At 37.2% G+C, this 13,670-nt stretch overlaps 1 protein-coding gene across 1 annotated transcript in view; it reads right to left on the bottom strand.

Moving 5' to 3' along the window:
* ARFGEF1 (ADP ribosylation factor guanine nucleotide exchange factor 1) overlaps positions 1 to 13,670 on the bottom strand; it is a 95,916-nt gene that overhangs the window by 30,330 nt on the left and 51,916 nt on the right. Inside the window, exons 10-19 of the mRNA XM_054192994.1 lie at positions 11,423 to 11,657; positions 6,922 to 7,021; positions 6,662 to 6,801; positions 6,449 to 6,557; positions 5,219 to 5,420; positions 4,060 to 4,171; positions 2,653 to 2,858; positions 2,473 to 2,557; positions 1,613 to 1,784; positions 580 to 731 (exon numbers count right to left, since the gene is read on the bottom strand). Coding sequence (XP_054048969.1) covers positions 580 to 731; positions 1,613 to 1,784; positions 2,473 to 2,557; positions 2,653 to 2,858; positions 4,060 to 4,171; positions 5,219 to 5,420; positions 6,449 to 6,557; positions 6,662 to 6,801; positions 6,922 to 7,021; positions 11,423 to 11,657 — 1,513 coding nt within the window. The remainder of the gene's footprint in view (positions 1 to 579; positions 732 to 1,612; positions 1,785 to 2,472; positions 2,558 to 2,652; positions 2,859 to 4,059; positions 4,172 to 5,218; positions 5,421 to 6,448; positions 6,558 to 6,661; positions 6,802 to 6,921; positions 7,022 to 11,422; positions 11,658 to 13,670) is intronic.

The following is a 13,670-nucleotide window of genomic DNA, read 5'->3' as shown; positions in this document are numbered from 1 at the left end:
TGTGATGCTTCATATTTTGCTCCTTTGAAAATCGATTTTGCAAAGGTACTTTTCAGATACTAAAGGCTAGGAATGTTATCAAGTAATAGGGCTGGAATCTTAAGAAAAAATAGCCTATGAATTTTTCAGATCCCTGCACGCAAGTTATTTGATTTCAGCCCGAAAAAAGTCAACAAAGAGAAATTATGTACAGTACACCTCTGCTAAGTGACACCTCAAAACCCTTAATGTAGATTTTAAACAAGAGCTTCATTTAGTGTTATTCTGTACTGAGTACTATCCTACTTTTATTAATTTGGTGATAAAGAACTCAGAGTTTGCCTCACGGACAGCAATCTTACAGCTAGATCTTCAGTGTGCCCAGGTGGCCAAGAAAGCCAACAGCATCCTGGCCCGTATCAGAAATAGTGTGGCCAGCAGGACTGGGGAAGGGATCATCCTCCTGTACCGACACTGGTGAGGCCCCACCTCGAGTACTGGGTTTTCAACACACTTTGTTTTCAACAAATCCTGTCAGTCAGTATTTTGTATTAAAAAACTACGTGATATTCTAGGTAAACATCTAAACATGTGTCTCACCTTAAACATCGGTCTCACGTGCTCCAGATGTGTTGCACTAGTAAAAGGTGCCTGAACGTGGCTCACTGCTTCCATGAGAGCTTTAGCTGTTTTAGCCATTTGTTCCATTTCCAAATTATATAGAAGTCTTCTCTGCTTTTCACTAGCGACACCTGTAAACACATTTTTTCCTCTTATTTGTGCATCTTTAGCAGTGGTGTCTTCAGGAATATAATAATTTTAAATTTTTCATTAAGTGCCATGCTCAGATACATTTTTTGTATTATCTTTACTTTCTGGAATTACCACACCAGCAAGATATTTCTTTTACAATATAGATAACATTTAACTTAAGGCAAACTTATGTACGAAATGAACCTCATTTTAAACCTTTAAAGAATTTTAAGATTTGCACCACAAACATCCATCTCCATCACCTCAACCGACAGCATAAATATCACATCCACTAAACTAAATTCAAAGTGAACAGAAGTTTCATAGCAATCCATCAGCACAGAAAATAACAATAAAAGTAAGTGGACATCCTTTTTCTGAGGGAGAACTACCTTAATCCGCCCTTTTTATTTCAGTAATGGAACCTCCATCTCATCAAGAAAGTGAAACCCAAGTAGAATGTAATAATCAGCTTCTTTAAAACGACCATAAAAACATTATCTTAATTGAACAAATATTGAAAATGAGAGATTCTTTTTTCAGATGCAAATTTCCTGTAAGCAATCTGGTCATAAGGCTAACCTAGGACTTAAAAGTATACAAATTCGACCATGTGGGGAAAAAGTGTTTCTTAAAGTTCTCTGTAGAAAAGCTAGAATCAATAACATCTGAATTTTCACATTGTGCAAAACACAAAAAAAAAACATTTTCGGCATTTGAGAGAGGAAAAGATAAAGGAAAGGGATATGAAATTAGAAGTTAGGACACATTTTGAATTAAGTGGTGCTTGCTTCATTCATCTCTCATTTTAAAAAAGGACATAACTTCATGAAACTGAGGGGTCAACACTTTGAAGAAAGCTAGTATTGCAACTACTTACTTTGTTTACTGGATTTTGTGGGTATTGTTAATTCTTTTGTTTCTTTCATTGAAATCTTCTTGCCAGCTATTTCATTATAGATAGCAGACAAATATTCTTCAGGGAGATCTTTACTGTCATTGATACCTCTATTCATTTTAATATACTGTTCTTTTGTCATTTTATTCTTAACCTGAAACCCAGACAGAAGGTATTAGTATGAACAAATGAGGCAAGTTCATAGCAGTTACCATGCTGCTTATAAAACAGCCAAACAGGTGAACAGTTACCATCAGGTCAAACCTGCTGATTCAGAAAACATAACGTATAAGTGTTTTATCTTGTCAGAGACACCAAGCTATCTATTTTAAACATAGTCACAATCTTGTAAGAGTTCAATACTCTTTCCAGATTTTGCTTAAATAAATGATGATGGCTAATCACTGCAACTTTGAATATTATGCATTGCAGAAGTGAGCAGTGTTTATCAAAATAAAGCTGCATTGTTTTTTCAAACAGACTGAAATCAGGAGCAGATTTGTGTTAAAAATCCATGGGTAAGTAATTACAGAAGTTCTAGCTTTAACTGTAGGTTAGATCACTATTGTGAGTGCCATAATATGAAAGCAAATCCACATAATTCCTATTCAACACAGAGTAGGGAAATGACACCTTACAGAAAGGCCTAGCCAAAACAGCTTAAAAACCTCCATACCCATGAAAAACAATACTGTTACTTAAAAGACGCACAAACTTAAACTACCATATTTCTTACACACATATTGGTGTTAAACTGAACGTCAAGCTTTTACAAATACATTGTCACAAAGCCTGAAAGTTAAATGTCTATGGATTACACAAATATTTTTCTAGTGACATACCTGTGGACTGTGAAGATCGGTTGTCAACATGATAATTGAGTAAGCTAAAACATATGCAGTATCTGCACTAGCAAAAAGAGTTTGCCTGAAGGGGAAAAGGAGAAAAAAAACCAGCAAATTTAACAGATTAGGACTTTTTACTTATTATTCAGCTTTCCAAAGTTCTGAAGTATGGCTTACCCTTGGTTACATTCTAAATATCTAGCAGCAAATTTCTCCATTAGGCGATCAATTTTTTGAGCCTCTCCTGGAAGACGAAATCCCTCTAGAAACATGCGCAGAGCTGAAACAAAATCCTTTCCTGAAAAGTCGTGTTGGTCTACATATGCATACATGACTTCTTTGTTAAATTTATCATTGTCTCCCAGGAACTCCCCAACCTGAGTCTAAAATAAGAATAGGAAAGACAAACTAGTGCATTTACACTGGAAAAAAACAGTACATAAGAACAACAGAGTCATACTGCCCATGTGTCTCACAAAAAGAGAGGCCTGTATGCGGTTAACTAAGACGTATTCCTGCTTCTCCTCTACTCTCTAAAGCAATGGATTTTGGCCATATATTCCGCCATAATGCTCTTACATGCTCATATCTGCCTACTTTCCTCCTTCTCTGTTTTTTCTCACATACCATTTTTTCTATTAGATGAATTCCACATGTGCACAAAACAAAGTTAATATTACCAATGATTGTTCTGTCCTGTAATGATTTTTGTAGTTAGGAACTTACTACAGCCTACTAAACTCTACTTTATTCCCACTAGAGTACAGATCTCAAAAAGATGCAATTGATGCTCAAATATAAATAGCTGTTACTCAGATACATCCAAGTTGACCACTGTCAATGCAACATAGTACAGTGAAAAATACTGTGCATCCAGATGCCTGTATATGTAAACTGAGGTTAAAAGTTTGTTTTGATGGCTGATTATAAGTTCCAATACTGAAATGCGCAACCTCAGTCACAGCTGCAAGCATGGGCATATGGCAAGACTTTCCTCAGAAAACAACAGGGGTGGCTACTAAGCACAACGGTGCAGATTGCCATTTCAGAAAGCTAAGTTTTTCATGACAATACCAACGTGAGATATTCCCACCCTCCTCAGCCAGATATTGCAGGACCCTTCCAAGTCCAGCAACAGCTGCTAGCTGTAAATAAAATCAAAGAACTAACCTAGATTAAATAACTTTCCTTTGGGAGGCAGCAAAAAATCGTTGCACCAGGTCATTTTTTAGCTGTCTCTAAAGGACAGTTATTTCTGGCAGTCCCTTATTGGACTAAAGTACATACAGTTTAGGAAGTTGCTTCTAGCTACACGAGCAACTAAGTACAAGTTTGGAGTCACCTCAAGTAGGCCAGCCTTTTCCTTTACATTTCGCTGAACTGCAGGATGCATACAGTACAGGGTATAGCTCTAATGCATACTCCAAATTCCTTGAGCTTACAAATTTTAAAAAAGAGAGAGAAGTTTCCTTTTCTTCATTGTACGATAATGCTATACACTTTAAAACACTATCACATGATTTGCAATTAATATAAGAACATGAGCATGAGCAAAAATAACAATCAGGAAAACAGTTTTCTTACTGAATCTAATCTTTCCTCTTGATGCAAGAACTGAGCAATATCTTCAGGGGTAGTGCCAAGCATTCCTTGTTCTTGCAGGTACTGGATCCCCCTCTTTGGTTTCTTATTGAATCTGTACAATCAAGATCAGGATGGAATGAGCGTTAACCCTTTTACCCGTGCACAAAGCCTTACCAGCTTAAGAAAAAAGATGCAATAATTTTGGATGAGGTATTGAAAAATCTATGTATTCAATATTTTTCCTTTATCAAACTGTGCATTAGATAGGAACGTGCTATTCCCTTCATCATTGGATGGTTTTATGTTTTTTTCCTCTGTAAACATCCTCCTTTTCCTCTTTGCTACATAACTGCCAGCATGGCATCTGAGCAGCTCCCAGTAAAGAGAACTAAACACTATCATTTACTCTGGCGCTCTTGAAGAAAAAAACCCAACATTCCACAGAAACAGCGAAGTCTTGGCTTGGAAAGCAACAATTGTGCTCTGCTGCTTTTTGTTTTAATCTGTATGAAACAATCAAGAAATCCACGAATTGCCTGTAAGAATGGAAATATACAAGACAAGGAATTAGGTCACTGAAAGAATCTGAAAGCCTGAAGGACTATGTTCTCAGGGTCTGAGAACTATACTACAGAAAACGTTTGTTTTTGCATAAAGGGACCTCGCTGAGGAGGTAAGGTGACAAGCCCAAAATCACACAGAAGATTCATGTCAGACTGCACTGAGAAATTATACCATCCTCCAGTTCTAATTATGACAAGTCAATTAATCTGAAGGAAGCATCAGCTTAAGCATATAGGCCCTTTCATCAAGTAACTTGTACATGAAAACGGGTCGTATTCAACTGATCACATGAGTTCAATGTTCTTTTTATCCAAATACAAAAATCTTATTTTTAAACAAGCAGGTCTGGAGAAAAAAGAACAAACATTCAGAGTACTCATCTTCTAGCTGTGAGGAATTAGGTTAACACAAAACACTGTTGACAGGCTCCAAAGGGGACACCATTCAGCACTCTTTCACCAGAGGAAGTGCTGTTACATCCAGAGTTTTTTTCCTAACACAAGATGAGTATCTATGAGGAGAAGGAAGAAAAACCCAGGAATCTTCATAGCTCCAAAAGAATCCACCCTCCCGTGGGTGATAAAAGGGCACTCACAAGTCAATTCCTTGTTCTATTATTTCCTTTTGTTGCTTTAGGACCTCAAACTGCTCTGGGTTGTCAGTGCCAGACATCTGTGTGCTGTAACTGCCAATTCCTGATGAAGCGGTAGAATCCAAGGAATTTAAGCTTCCATATCTGTTAATTGTCTCAGGGTGTTTGGTTTCATTGCTCTCTTGTTCTGTGGGTTTTTCCTGGCCTATAAATTGGAAAGGGTTACATACATACAAAATACATACAGTGAAAAGAAATTAAAATCACAGGTTATTCTTCAAATCCTCTCTAAAGGCTTCTGAAACTCACTAGGGTATCTTCAATGACCTATTTATTTTTATATAAATATTCTGCTTTTGTTTTGGTTGGGAAAATAACACACACACACACACACACACAAATCACTACAATATATCAGGGAGGATTCTTTCAGTCCATCACATACCTGAAATTTAAGCCTTAAATTAAAACTATAATTTGTAGGCACTTGGAAAAAAACCAAAACAACGACACCTTAGAAACCCAATTACAGATCTTTCATTTTCAAGTCCACTTTTGACCTGAAGTGATGCACACTATTCTAAGTTTTTGAAACAGAATGTCTAAGAGTGTTTATGACCAGACATGGCAAGGAGTTGGTGCTCCCAGTTCACAAAGCCAGCTGTGCTAACCACCTCTAAAAAGGTTATTACTTCACTTACCAACTTTAAATGCTTAATTTGAAAATTCTGGCACCATCTTAGTACCTTTCATCTCAGGTCAGATGGAAACAAGATTAAAACAAGTAATTATTTAGTTACTTCACTGCTTACAGCATTGAAAGTCCTATAGCTACATATTAATATAAGTAAAAAAAAAAGAAAGCTCTCTATCCAGCTTGCTTCTCCAGTAACATGAAGTTAGATGTAATTAGGGGAGCTTCAAAGTAAGTTTTGTGATCCTTTTAAAATTAGAAATACAGAAAATAACTGGATTTAGTAATTTTCAGTGTAGTAGCTTTCTAGGAATTCATACAATTAAGAAACAACAACTTCGACAATTCATTCAAATGTCACCAATCCAAACTTAATATTTCTACCAAAGAAAAAAAAGTTTATTCTCTCTCTTTCTCTTTTTTCAATGCAAGAGGTTTTACCAATCTGGACACTGACAGTATCAAAATAGTGGAAAAATGCACTAAACTCCTGCAGCACCTCTTTACTAAAGCCAGAAGAAACACATCTCGTGTCTTACCAAGTGTCGTCTGAGAATTGGGATTTACATATTGATCCTTACTCCACTCCACCATGCACTTCAAGATCGATACTAAGCATTCCAATCCTTTTTTTCTCAAACTTAATTCCTAGAAAAGATTTCAAAAGCAATACATTAGTGGAATGGAGAGTTTAGTCTTAACCTATCATGCCAAGAAACATGAAGCTTCATGAAGTTTGGTGGAATTTTTACCTGAACGTTGGACATGCCAAGTTCTTGGCTACCCCTTCCTTGAGCAATCTTTGACAGGTCATTAACCAGCCTTTCAAATATATTTGCTGCATTTAAGTCACAATCATAGTTCACGTAGATGTCCACTACGCTCTGGGCATCTACAAACAAAGTGACATTGTTAAACTTGGAAGAAAAACTCATCTATTCAATGGAAGGCAAGTACAGTTTTGTTCTTTAGCATAAAAATGTAAAAACTAGAACTAAACAGTCCTTAATACCTGCACATATCCTTGTCAGCGTTTGTATAACCATCCATTTATGATCAAATGAGCTAGTAGAAGTTTCCAAGATATACAGGAAAATTTCTTTGAAGAAAACCTAACAAATATTCCAGGAAGAAAAAAAATAACATCTATTACAAACAGAGTCACTAACTTTGATGGCCAATATTCTGACATAATTCTGAAAGCAGCACTTTAGAGGTCCAGGAGACAATTAAAAAAAAAAAAAGGGAGGAAATGCAAACTTTTGCTTGATACATTCAATTAGGAACTCAAATTATTACTTATGTACTTGTGGAGTTTTGTCCAGCTGAAAAATTTGGTTTATATTCCGATCACTCAGAAACAGAAGAACCGGGAATGATGTGAAGTCCTGAAGGACAATTTAGCCTAACAAGAAGTCTAAGCTGCTGTTAGAGTTCATTTGGGATTTTGAAAGGAAAGGTATTACCTCACCACAAAAGATTTTCTCTATGAGATGATGATATTATGGCACAAACATAACGAACAGCCACTTATGCCAATTTAAAGTATCAGACTTTCATTAGAAGGGAAACATCTTGACACAAAAGAATCACTCTACGGTATTAGATTATTGGAAGAAGGGTACCGGTCAGGCATTGCATAAAAAATGCAGCAGGTCCATTAATAGGAAAGTTACTCTTCCCTAAAAGAGAAATTAGTTTTCCCTGAAATTGCTTTAATACAGATGCTTTTGTTTGGAACAGAGACTATTTTATCCCCTGTCAATTAGTATTATAGGCAGGCTATTTCAGCTGAGCGTGCTTAGCAGCTAGGGCAGGCTTTTTCTCATTTCTTCCCTAAGCAGGGGAAGTTGTTAGAACAACTGCTCTAACAGTGTACGAACTCAAAATGTGAACTGCTACATTGCATCACATCACCATCCTACACAGTATTACATCACCGTCCTGCACTTCTGAGAGCTCACCTCTTCATAGCCAGTTGTGGCTACCAAAATCCACCAACGTATATTTTTTCTAGAACGCTGATGATAGCTTCAAGCCATCAAGCTCCTCTTCCCTGACAGCAGCACACAAATATCCAAATATATAACTACCCTTAGTTCTAATATTAGATATTCCCTTATACCACAGATTTTTTACAGAGATTTTTATGCTATTAGCCAGGTAGAGATAGCATAAGACTAACTTCGCTTGAAGTCACACACTTCGGGAAAAACAGCAACATTTATTTTTAAGCAACTTTGATGGTAAGCTATTTCCTCAAGCAAAATGCACTAACATTTTATGGGCTTCTTTAGAGAAAAAGAGGCACACAGCACAATTCCAGTTACTAGTCTTTATAAGGAAAGCCTCCCTACGAAACATAAGGAGTTCAACACATAACAGATCAAAGACTTTCAAGCGCTTAAATACACTCAAGAGTACTAGACTGATTTTAGCCACAACTTTATGTAATCCAAACAGAGGAAAACATAAAATTTTAATAAAGGTCATGCTATGAGCAATCCTTAGTTACATATTTGTTGTTTTCTGATTTTTTTACTGAAAGAAAGTAATGTTATATACCCTCTGGAATCAGGAATTATTATTTTTTTTTTCTGGTAGAGAATTTAAAAAAAAGTAGTCACTGATGGAGCAGAGAAAGAAGTTTCAAGTCTAAAAATTAAACCCAAATCTAAGCTAGGAGAGAAATTAGCTGGAAGGTCTACATACTACGAAGACACTTTAGATCGCTATGTTTCCAAGACAGCTGGCTTCTTGCTTCTGATGTCAACTTTGGACAAGTACATCTCAGAATGAACAGCTTCTCAAAACCGTACTGATTATTTACATTTCAGATTTTAAAAATGCTATCTATCGCTATGTTACTTAATGCAATTCACATCGCAGAGTTGAGACGCTACTCCTAGCATATCGGAAAAGTAAAACAGAAAAGAGCTAATTATTTAGTTTGGTCAACTGAAAATAAGTTTTAAGATAGTTTATTCACAGTTATGAAAGGGTGGTAATGTAAGTACAGGTAAATGACACCCCAAGTCCCCTGATACCTAGTACTTGATTTGCATCAAATATATTAATTGACCCACTTAGAAATACACTTACAACACAATTAAGGTACGACTCAAACTATTTTAACTGTCAGAGGGCAGTGTTAGCTGAACGTTTAAGTCAAAGGACCAAGGTCAGGTCACTTTCAACAGAATCAGAAACTATTATTTTAAAATACGCCAAAAATTTCTTACACAGATGAAGAATGCTGCCTCAATCCCAAAATATATAGATTTTGCATATTATAAATCAGAGCATATGGCTCTCCTTACAGCTCCAAGACACAAACTGAATATGAAGTTATCTACTCGTCTGCCCACATCTTGTAAATAACCTTTAGGATCAGCAGCTGAAAGAAGAGGAATTCTTAGCTCACAACCAGGAAAAAGAATAAGTTTCGAGAAATTGCTGTCCCTCGGTGGATACTTTGGCAGCATCAAGCTTTTGACTTTCATATTTGTGAGAAGGAAATGCAGCCCTGCTATGCGGTGATATCCTAATTTAGCATATTCTAGAAGCTGCTACAATAGTGTAGGAAATCCTATATCCCGTTTTCCTCAGCTATGTCTTCATTTTCTGTTTGGAATTTGGGGAAAGGATGTCACTGATGGAAGCTCATCAAATTTCTGTCAGGGAAGCTGGATTGCTATGCATTTACCACCTACACTCTGACTTGTAAGCTCTGCGAACGCATAGTGAGTCCAATGCTGCCTGGGAAGCAGGCTGTGTGACTGACGAGCAGCTCGGCCCAGTCTGTCTGATGTTCTGAACACCGCACATGCGCTACCGCACACACAGTTTGTCTTGAAAGTCTTCAAAAAGCATCTTATTTTCAAGGCACAGTCAATCAGTCACCAAACCTGTATTTCTAGCCAAGCTATGCTCAAAGAAATACTGGAAATCCTATTGTTTCTTCCCTGAAAAGGCATCAAAATAACCTGGTAAGTGATCAGAGCACAACACCCTCCTCATATGGTACTGGCAAAGTGAGGTTCCTCCTCCAAAGCTGTCACAACACATCTACTTATACAATGACATCCATAGATGAAGAAATCTTTGAATTCAAGGTCCTAGTAACAGCAACATTATCAACATCGCTCAGCATCCTGTCACACACTTAACCTCCACACTTAAGGGGCAATATGTAGGCTTCAGTATTCCCACCAACTCCCAAAAGACAAAATTAGCAAAATGAACAGTAGGGACACACTGCGCGCGCTACTACTTTATTCACCATGGATTAAGATCTTTAACACATGGACACACAAGAGGGTATCCATGTGGTTCAAATGGACAGAATCATTCCAAGAAGCGTCTCATACCCTATGGCACAAGAATTACGAGTGAAAAACAAAGCCTCTACATATATCTTGCTTTCCTCTATGACTTAGAATACATCCATCCTGTGAGAAAATTCGCAAAGTCTGTCAGGACTCAGATAACTCTTATTGCTAAGAATGTGGACTTATCTCTACTTATAGCCTAAGGAGTTAAACTGTGCATACACCTTTTGAGACCTGAGGAAATTATATTATCTTATTCAGGACGTATATTGATGTAGCCCTGACATACAAAGGGGAGTGGCTACAATAATCAAATAGCTGGGATTTCCCTAGAGAAAGAAATCTGTTCACGTGACCTCAAAGAGAATCCACAATGCATTTCAAGTCATGGTTTTTTATTCTAAAATTCCTTTGCAAAACCATGTATTACATATATGTGTACCCATTTTCTTGATTTGTACTATGTAGTGCAGAGCTAAATCTTCCTAATCACATTATTGAACATTGGTTGACCGAGATTATCCATAAACCTACTCATTTCTGAGTTTCGGCATCATTCTGCAATAATACCATGCCACAGCCAACCGAAACCTCTGCTTTTAAATAAAGGAAACTAACTCACACAGTAATAGTACTGAGTATGGGCATAATAAGTTATGATTGTAAAAATTCACCTCAATCACAGAGTAAAACAAAGCATGTTTTGCACTGAGAAATTTCTTAGTTTATTTTAATGTCTATTATCAAACGATGAAATGGCCTGCTTCTTTATTAGATACTTAATTTCATGTTCTAGTAAAAATATGATGGAAATTTTTTTTTCAACAGCCCTACAAAAATTTTCCCATCACTTTCCACTTCACCAAACAACTTAAAACTACCACAAGTGTCACATTACTTCTGATGTTACAGAGCACATCTTATTTAATCTTGAAGTATTCCAAAGGAAATGCTGCTATTTTATTCAAAGGGGGTTTCAAGGGCATTGTTGCAAGCAAGTCCATTGCCACTGGGTGAAAAACAGCTTCTACGCATGGGAAGATCTGGCAAGCCTTATGCAAAAGCTGAGGTTCAGAAAGGAAAACAAATTTATCTAAGCAAGACGAAGCTACACACAAATATAAAAAAAAATGTTTACTTAACACCCTCCCACCCCTTAGATTAGAAATTCATGTAACGTACCTCAATCTGCATCTTTAGATGAGTCTTAAAGTTTGAGAGGAGGGTAAGAAATATGGAAAGTGAAAGTTCAAAAACTTCTGGAACTGACGAGACCCCATTTTTTGACAGTGCAACACAAAGGTACTGCTTAATAGCATTAATAAACATCTCATTTGTCCTGAAGACAGGTCCTGCATTTTGCAGAATGGACAGAAGCAATTGCAATGAAAGAATCTTTGATCGCAGTTCATGAGATCTAGAATAAAAAATTCAGAATATCAGCTCAGTGCAAGTCATAAATAAAACATTCTCTTGAAAAGTCAATACACACCACAATGAGTTTTTATGTGGAATGTTCATGAAATAAACTCAAATTTGACACAACCTGGTCTAGAAAGAGTCACAAAAAGATGTTGATCTTTTTTGTTGAAGCGGTCACTCTTCAGCCAAGAAGATGGCCAAGAATAATCTTTTCCAAAAGTTACTGTTTCTTTCCATTACTATTGAGCCACTCTCTGTTCTGCAGCACAGCACTACAGAACAGCAGCAACTGTAGGCAATGCTGCCCATCTTGGCCAGAGGACAAAGGGAGCATTCTTTCCTTTCAATGGATTTTTTCGGAAGATCCCATCTAAAATATCCAGCCCATCTACAGAACCCTGACTACCAAAAGGTGGAAATTCCTCCTCCGTTTCCACCAGCATGGAAAGAAAGATGAAGGACCATAAAGACTACAGCTGTACTGCCTCACCTACTTCCTCGCAACACTGAAATCTCTTTATTCAAATACAGTATTTTATGCTGTTTATCAGTCACTGGCCCCATCCCACTCCAAGAGCAGCTAAGATACATAACATGCCTATTTTAAGCATGGCAATAGCAAAGTCAGGCAACTGCAGTGTTGTCAAGTGCTCCACAGTAACATCATGCTTCTTACCGAGTGAAGTAAGGTAGAACTCACGTCAGAACAGTGCTGTTATTTATGTTTAAAAACAAAATAAAAAACTGCCAAAAAACCTCCACACACACACACACACAAGTGTAAAGGTAATCTGCATCTATGCAAATACAGTGCAATTTAAATAGCATTCTGGGTGAAGGCATTCTCTCCTCAGACTCCTGATGCTCCTTCCCACTTGTGATTATCTCAGAAAAAGGCTATAGCTCTTCTGAAGAGCAGGTATAGACACCAATGGCTTTCCAAGAAGACAGTCCACAGTTTTCATTGAACGACCACCCACTGACAGGACAGTTATGAAACATACAGAACAATGACAAGAAATTTTTCATACAGTACAGCCCACGCACGGTAAGGAGCGCTTCAAGTCAACGCTTGACACACACAGTAGCTGGACATTTGCTCTACACTGCAAAAAATATGAGCTTAATGAGAAAAAGTAATTCCAGTCTAGCCAAAACCAAAAATGCAAATTAATAACAAGTATGCTGCAAATAAACTCAATGATTTCTGCATGCTGGCAAACAAAGCAGGATGGAGGGCAAATCAATCTGCAAACATTTCAAACTCATAGAATATAATTCCAAGCTTAGACTTTTTCCCTGAAGGCACTTTTGAGAAGCAAAACATAGCCAGTCAAACTGAGTGAGGAATTTTTTCCTCCCGTTCCTCCTAATGGGCTGCAGGTCAAAGTAAATGCCCCAGAACAGCTCTCCAGTTCTTCAAGAAAATGCCTGACTCCGGACACTGCACAGCTGCATGGAACCCAACATAACAATCTCCTTTGATGCAAAAGGCTTGACTTTTGCATCATGTTCTATCAAGTGTGCGGACAGCACATGCCAACACCATACTTTGCTTTGAAATGTATGAATTTATGAAGTTAATTTCTATTATAAATAAAATATTAAATCTTGCCTACTTCCAGCAAGTGTCAGCTCATAACTGAAGTCCTAACTTGCTGGCCTTACCAATTCTGTATGATGTGTAAAGCCCACTTAATTTAAAACAAGTTTAAGGACTAAAATCTAGTAAGTGAACCTTCAAGACATTTCTCTCCCATCTTATTTTATTCCAGGGAAAAGGGAGATAAAGACATTAGGCAGGTTCCCAGGAAGCACAACCTTGATCTCAGGCTAAAGCTCCATGTCCAGTTACCTAAAATTTAAAAATATTCTCATTGAAGACTTCACAGCTAATTTTACTGGAAAGATGATTTTTAAAGAGGCAGACAAGACTTTTAAAAAATGCTGTAGATATCCTACGCCTCCTCTCCCAATTACAGCATGTTTGTAATAGTTCAAAAAGCCA

The sequence above is a fragment of the Rissa tridactyla genome, chromosome 2 (assembly GCF_028500815.1).
Source record: "Rissa tridactyla isolate bRisTri1 chromosome 2, bRisTri1.patW.cur.20221130, whole genome shotgun sequence".
NCBI classification, from domain to species: domain Eukaryota; kingdom Metazoa; phylum Chordata; class Aves; order Charadriiformes; family Laridae; genus Rissa; species Rissa tridactyla.
The sequence above is the reverse complement of the archived record's forward strand: the minus strand, read 5'-3'. Positions and strand labels throughout refer to the sequence as shown.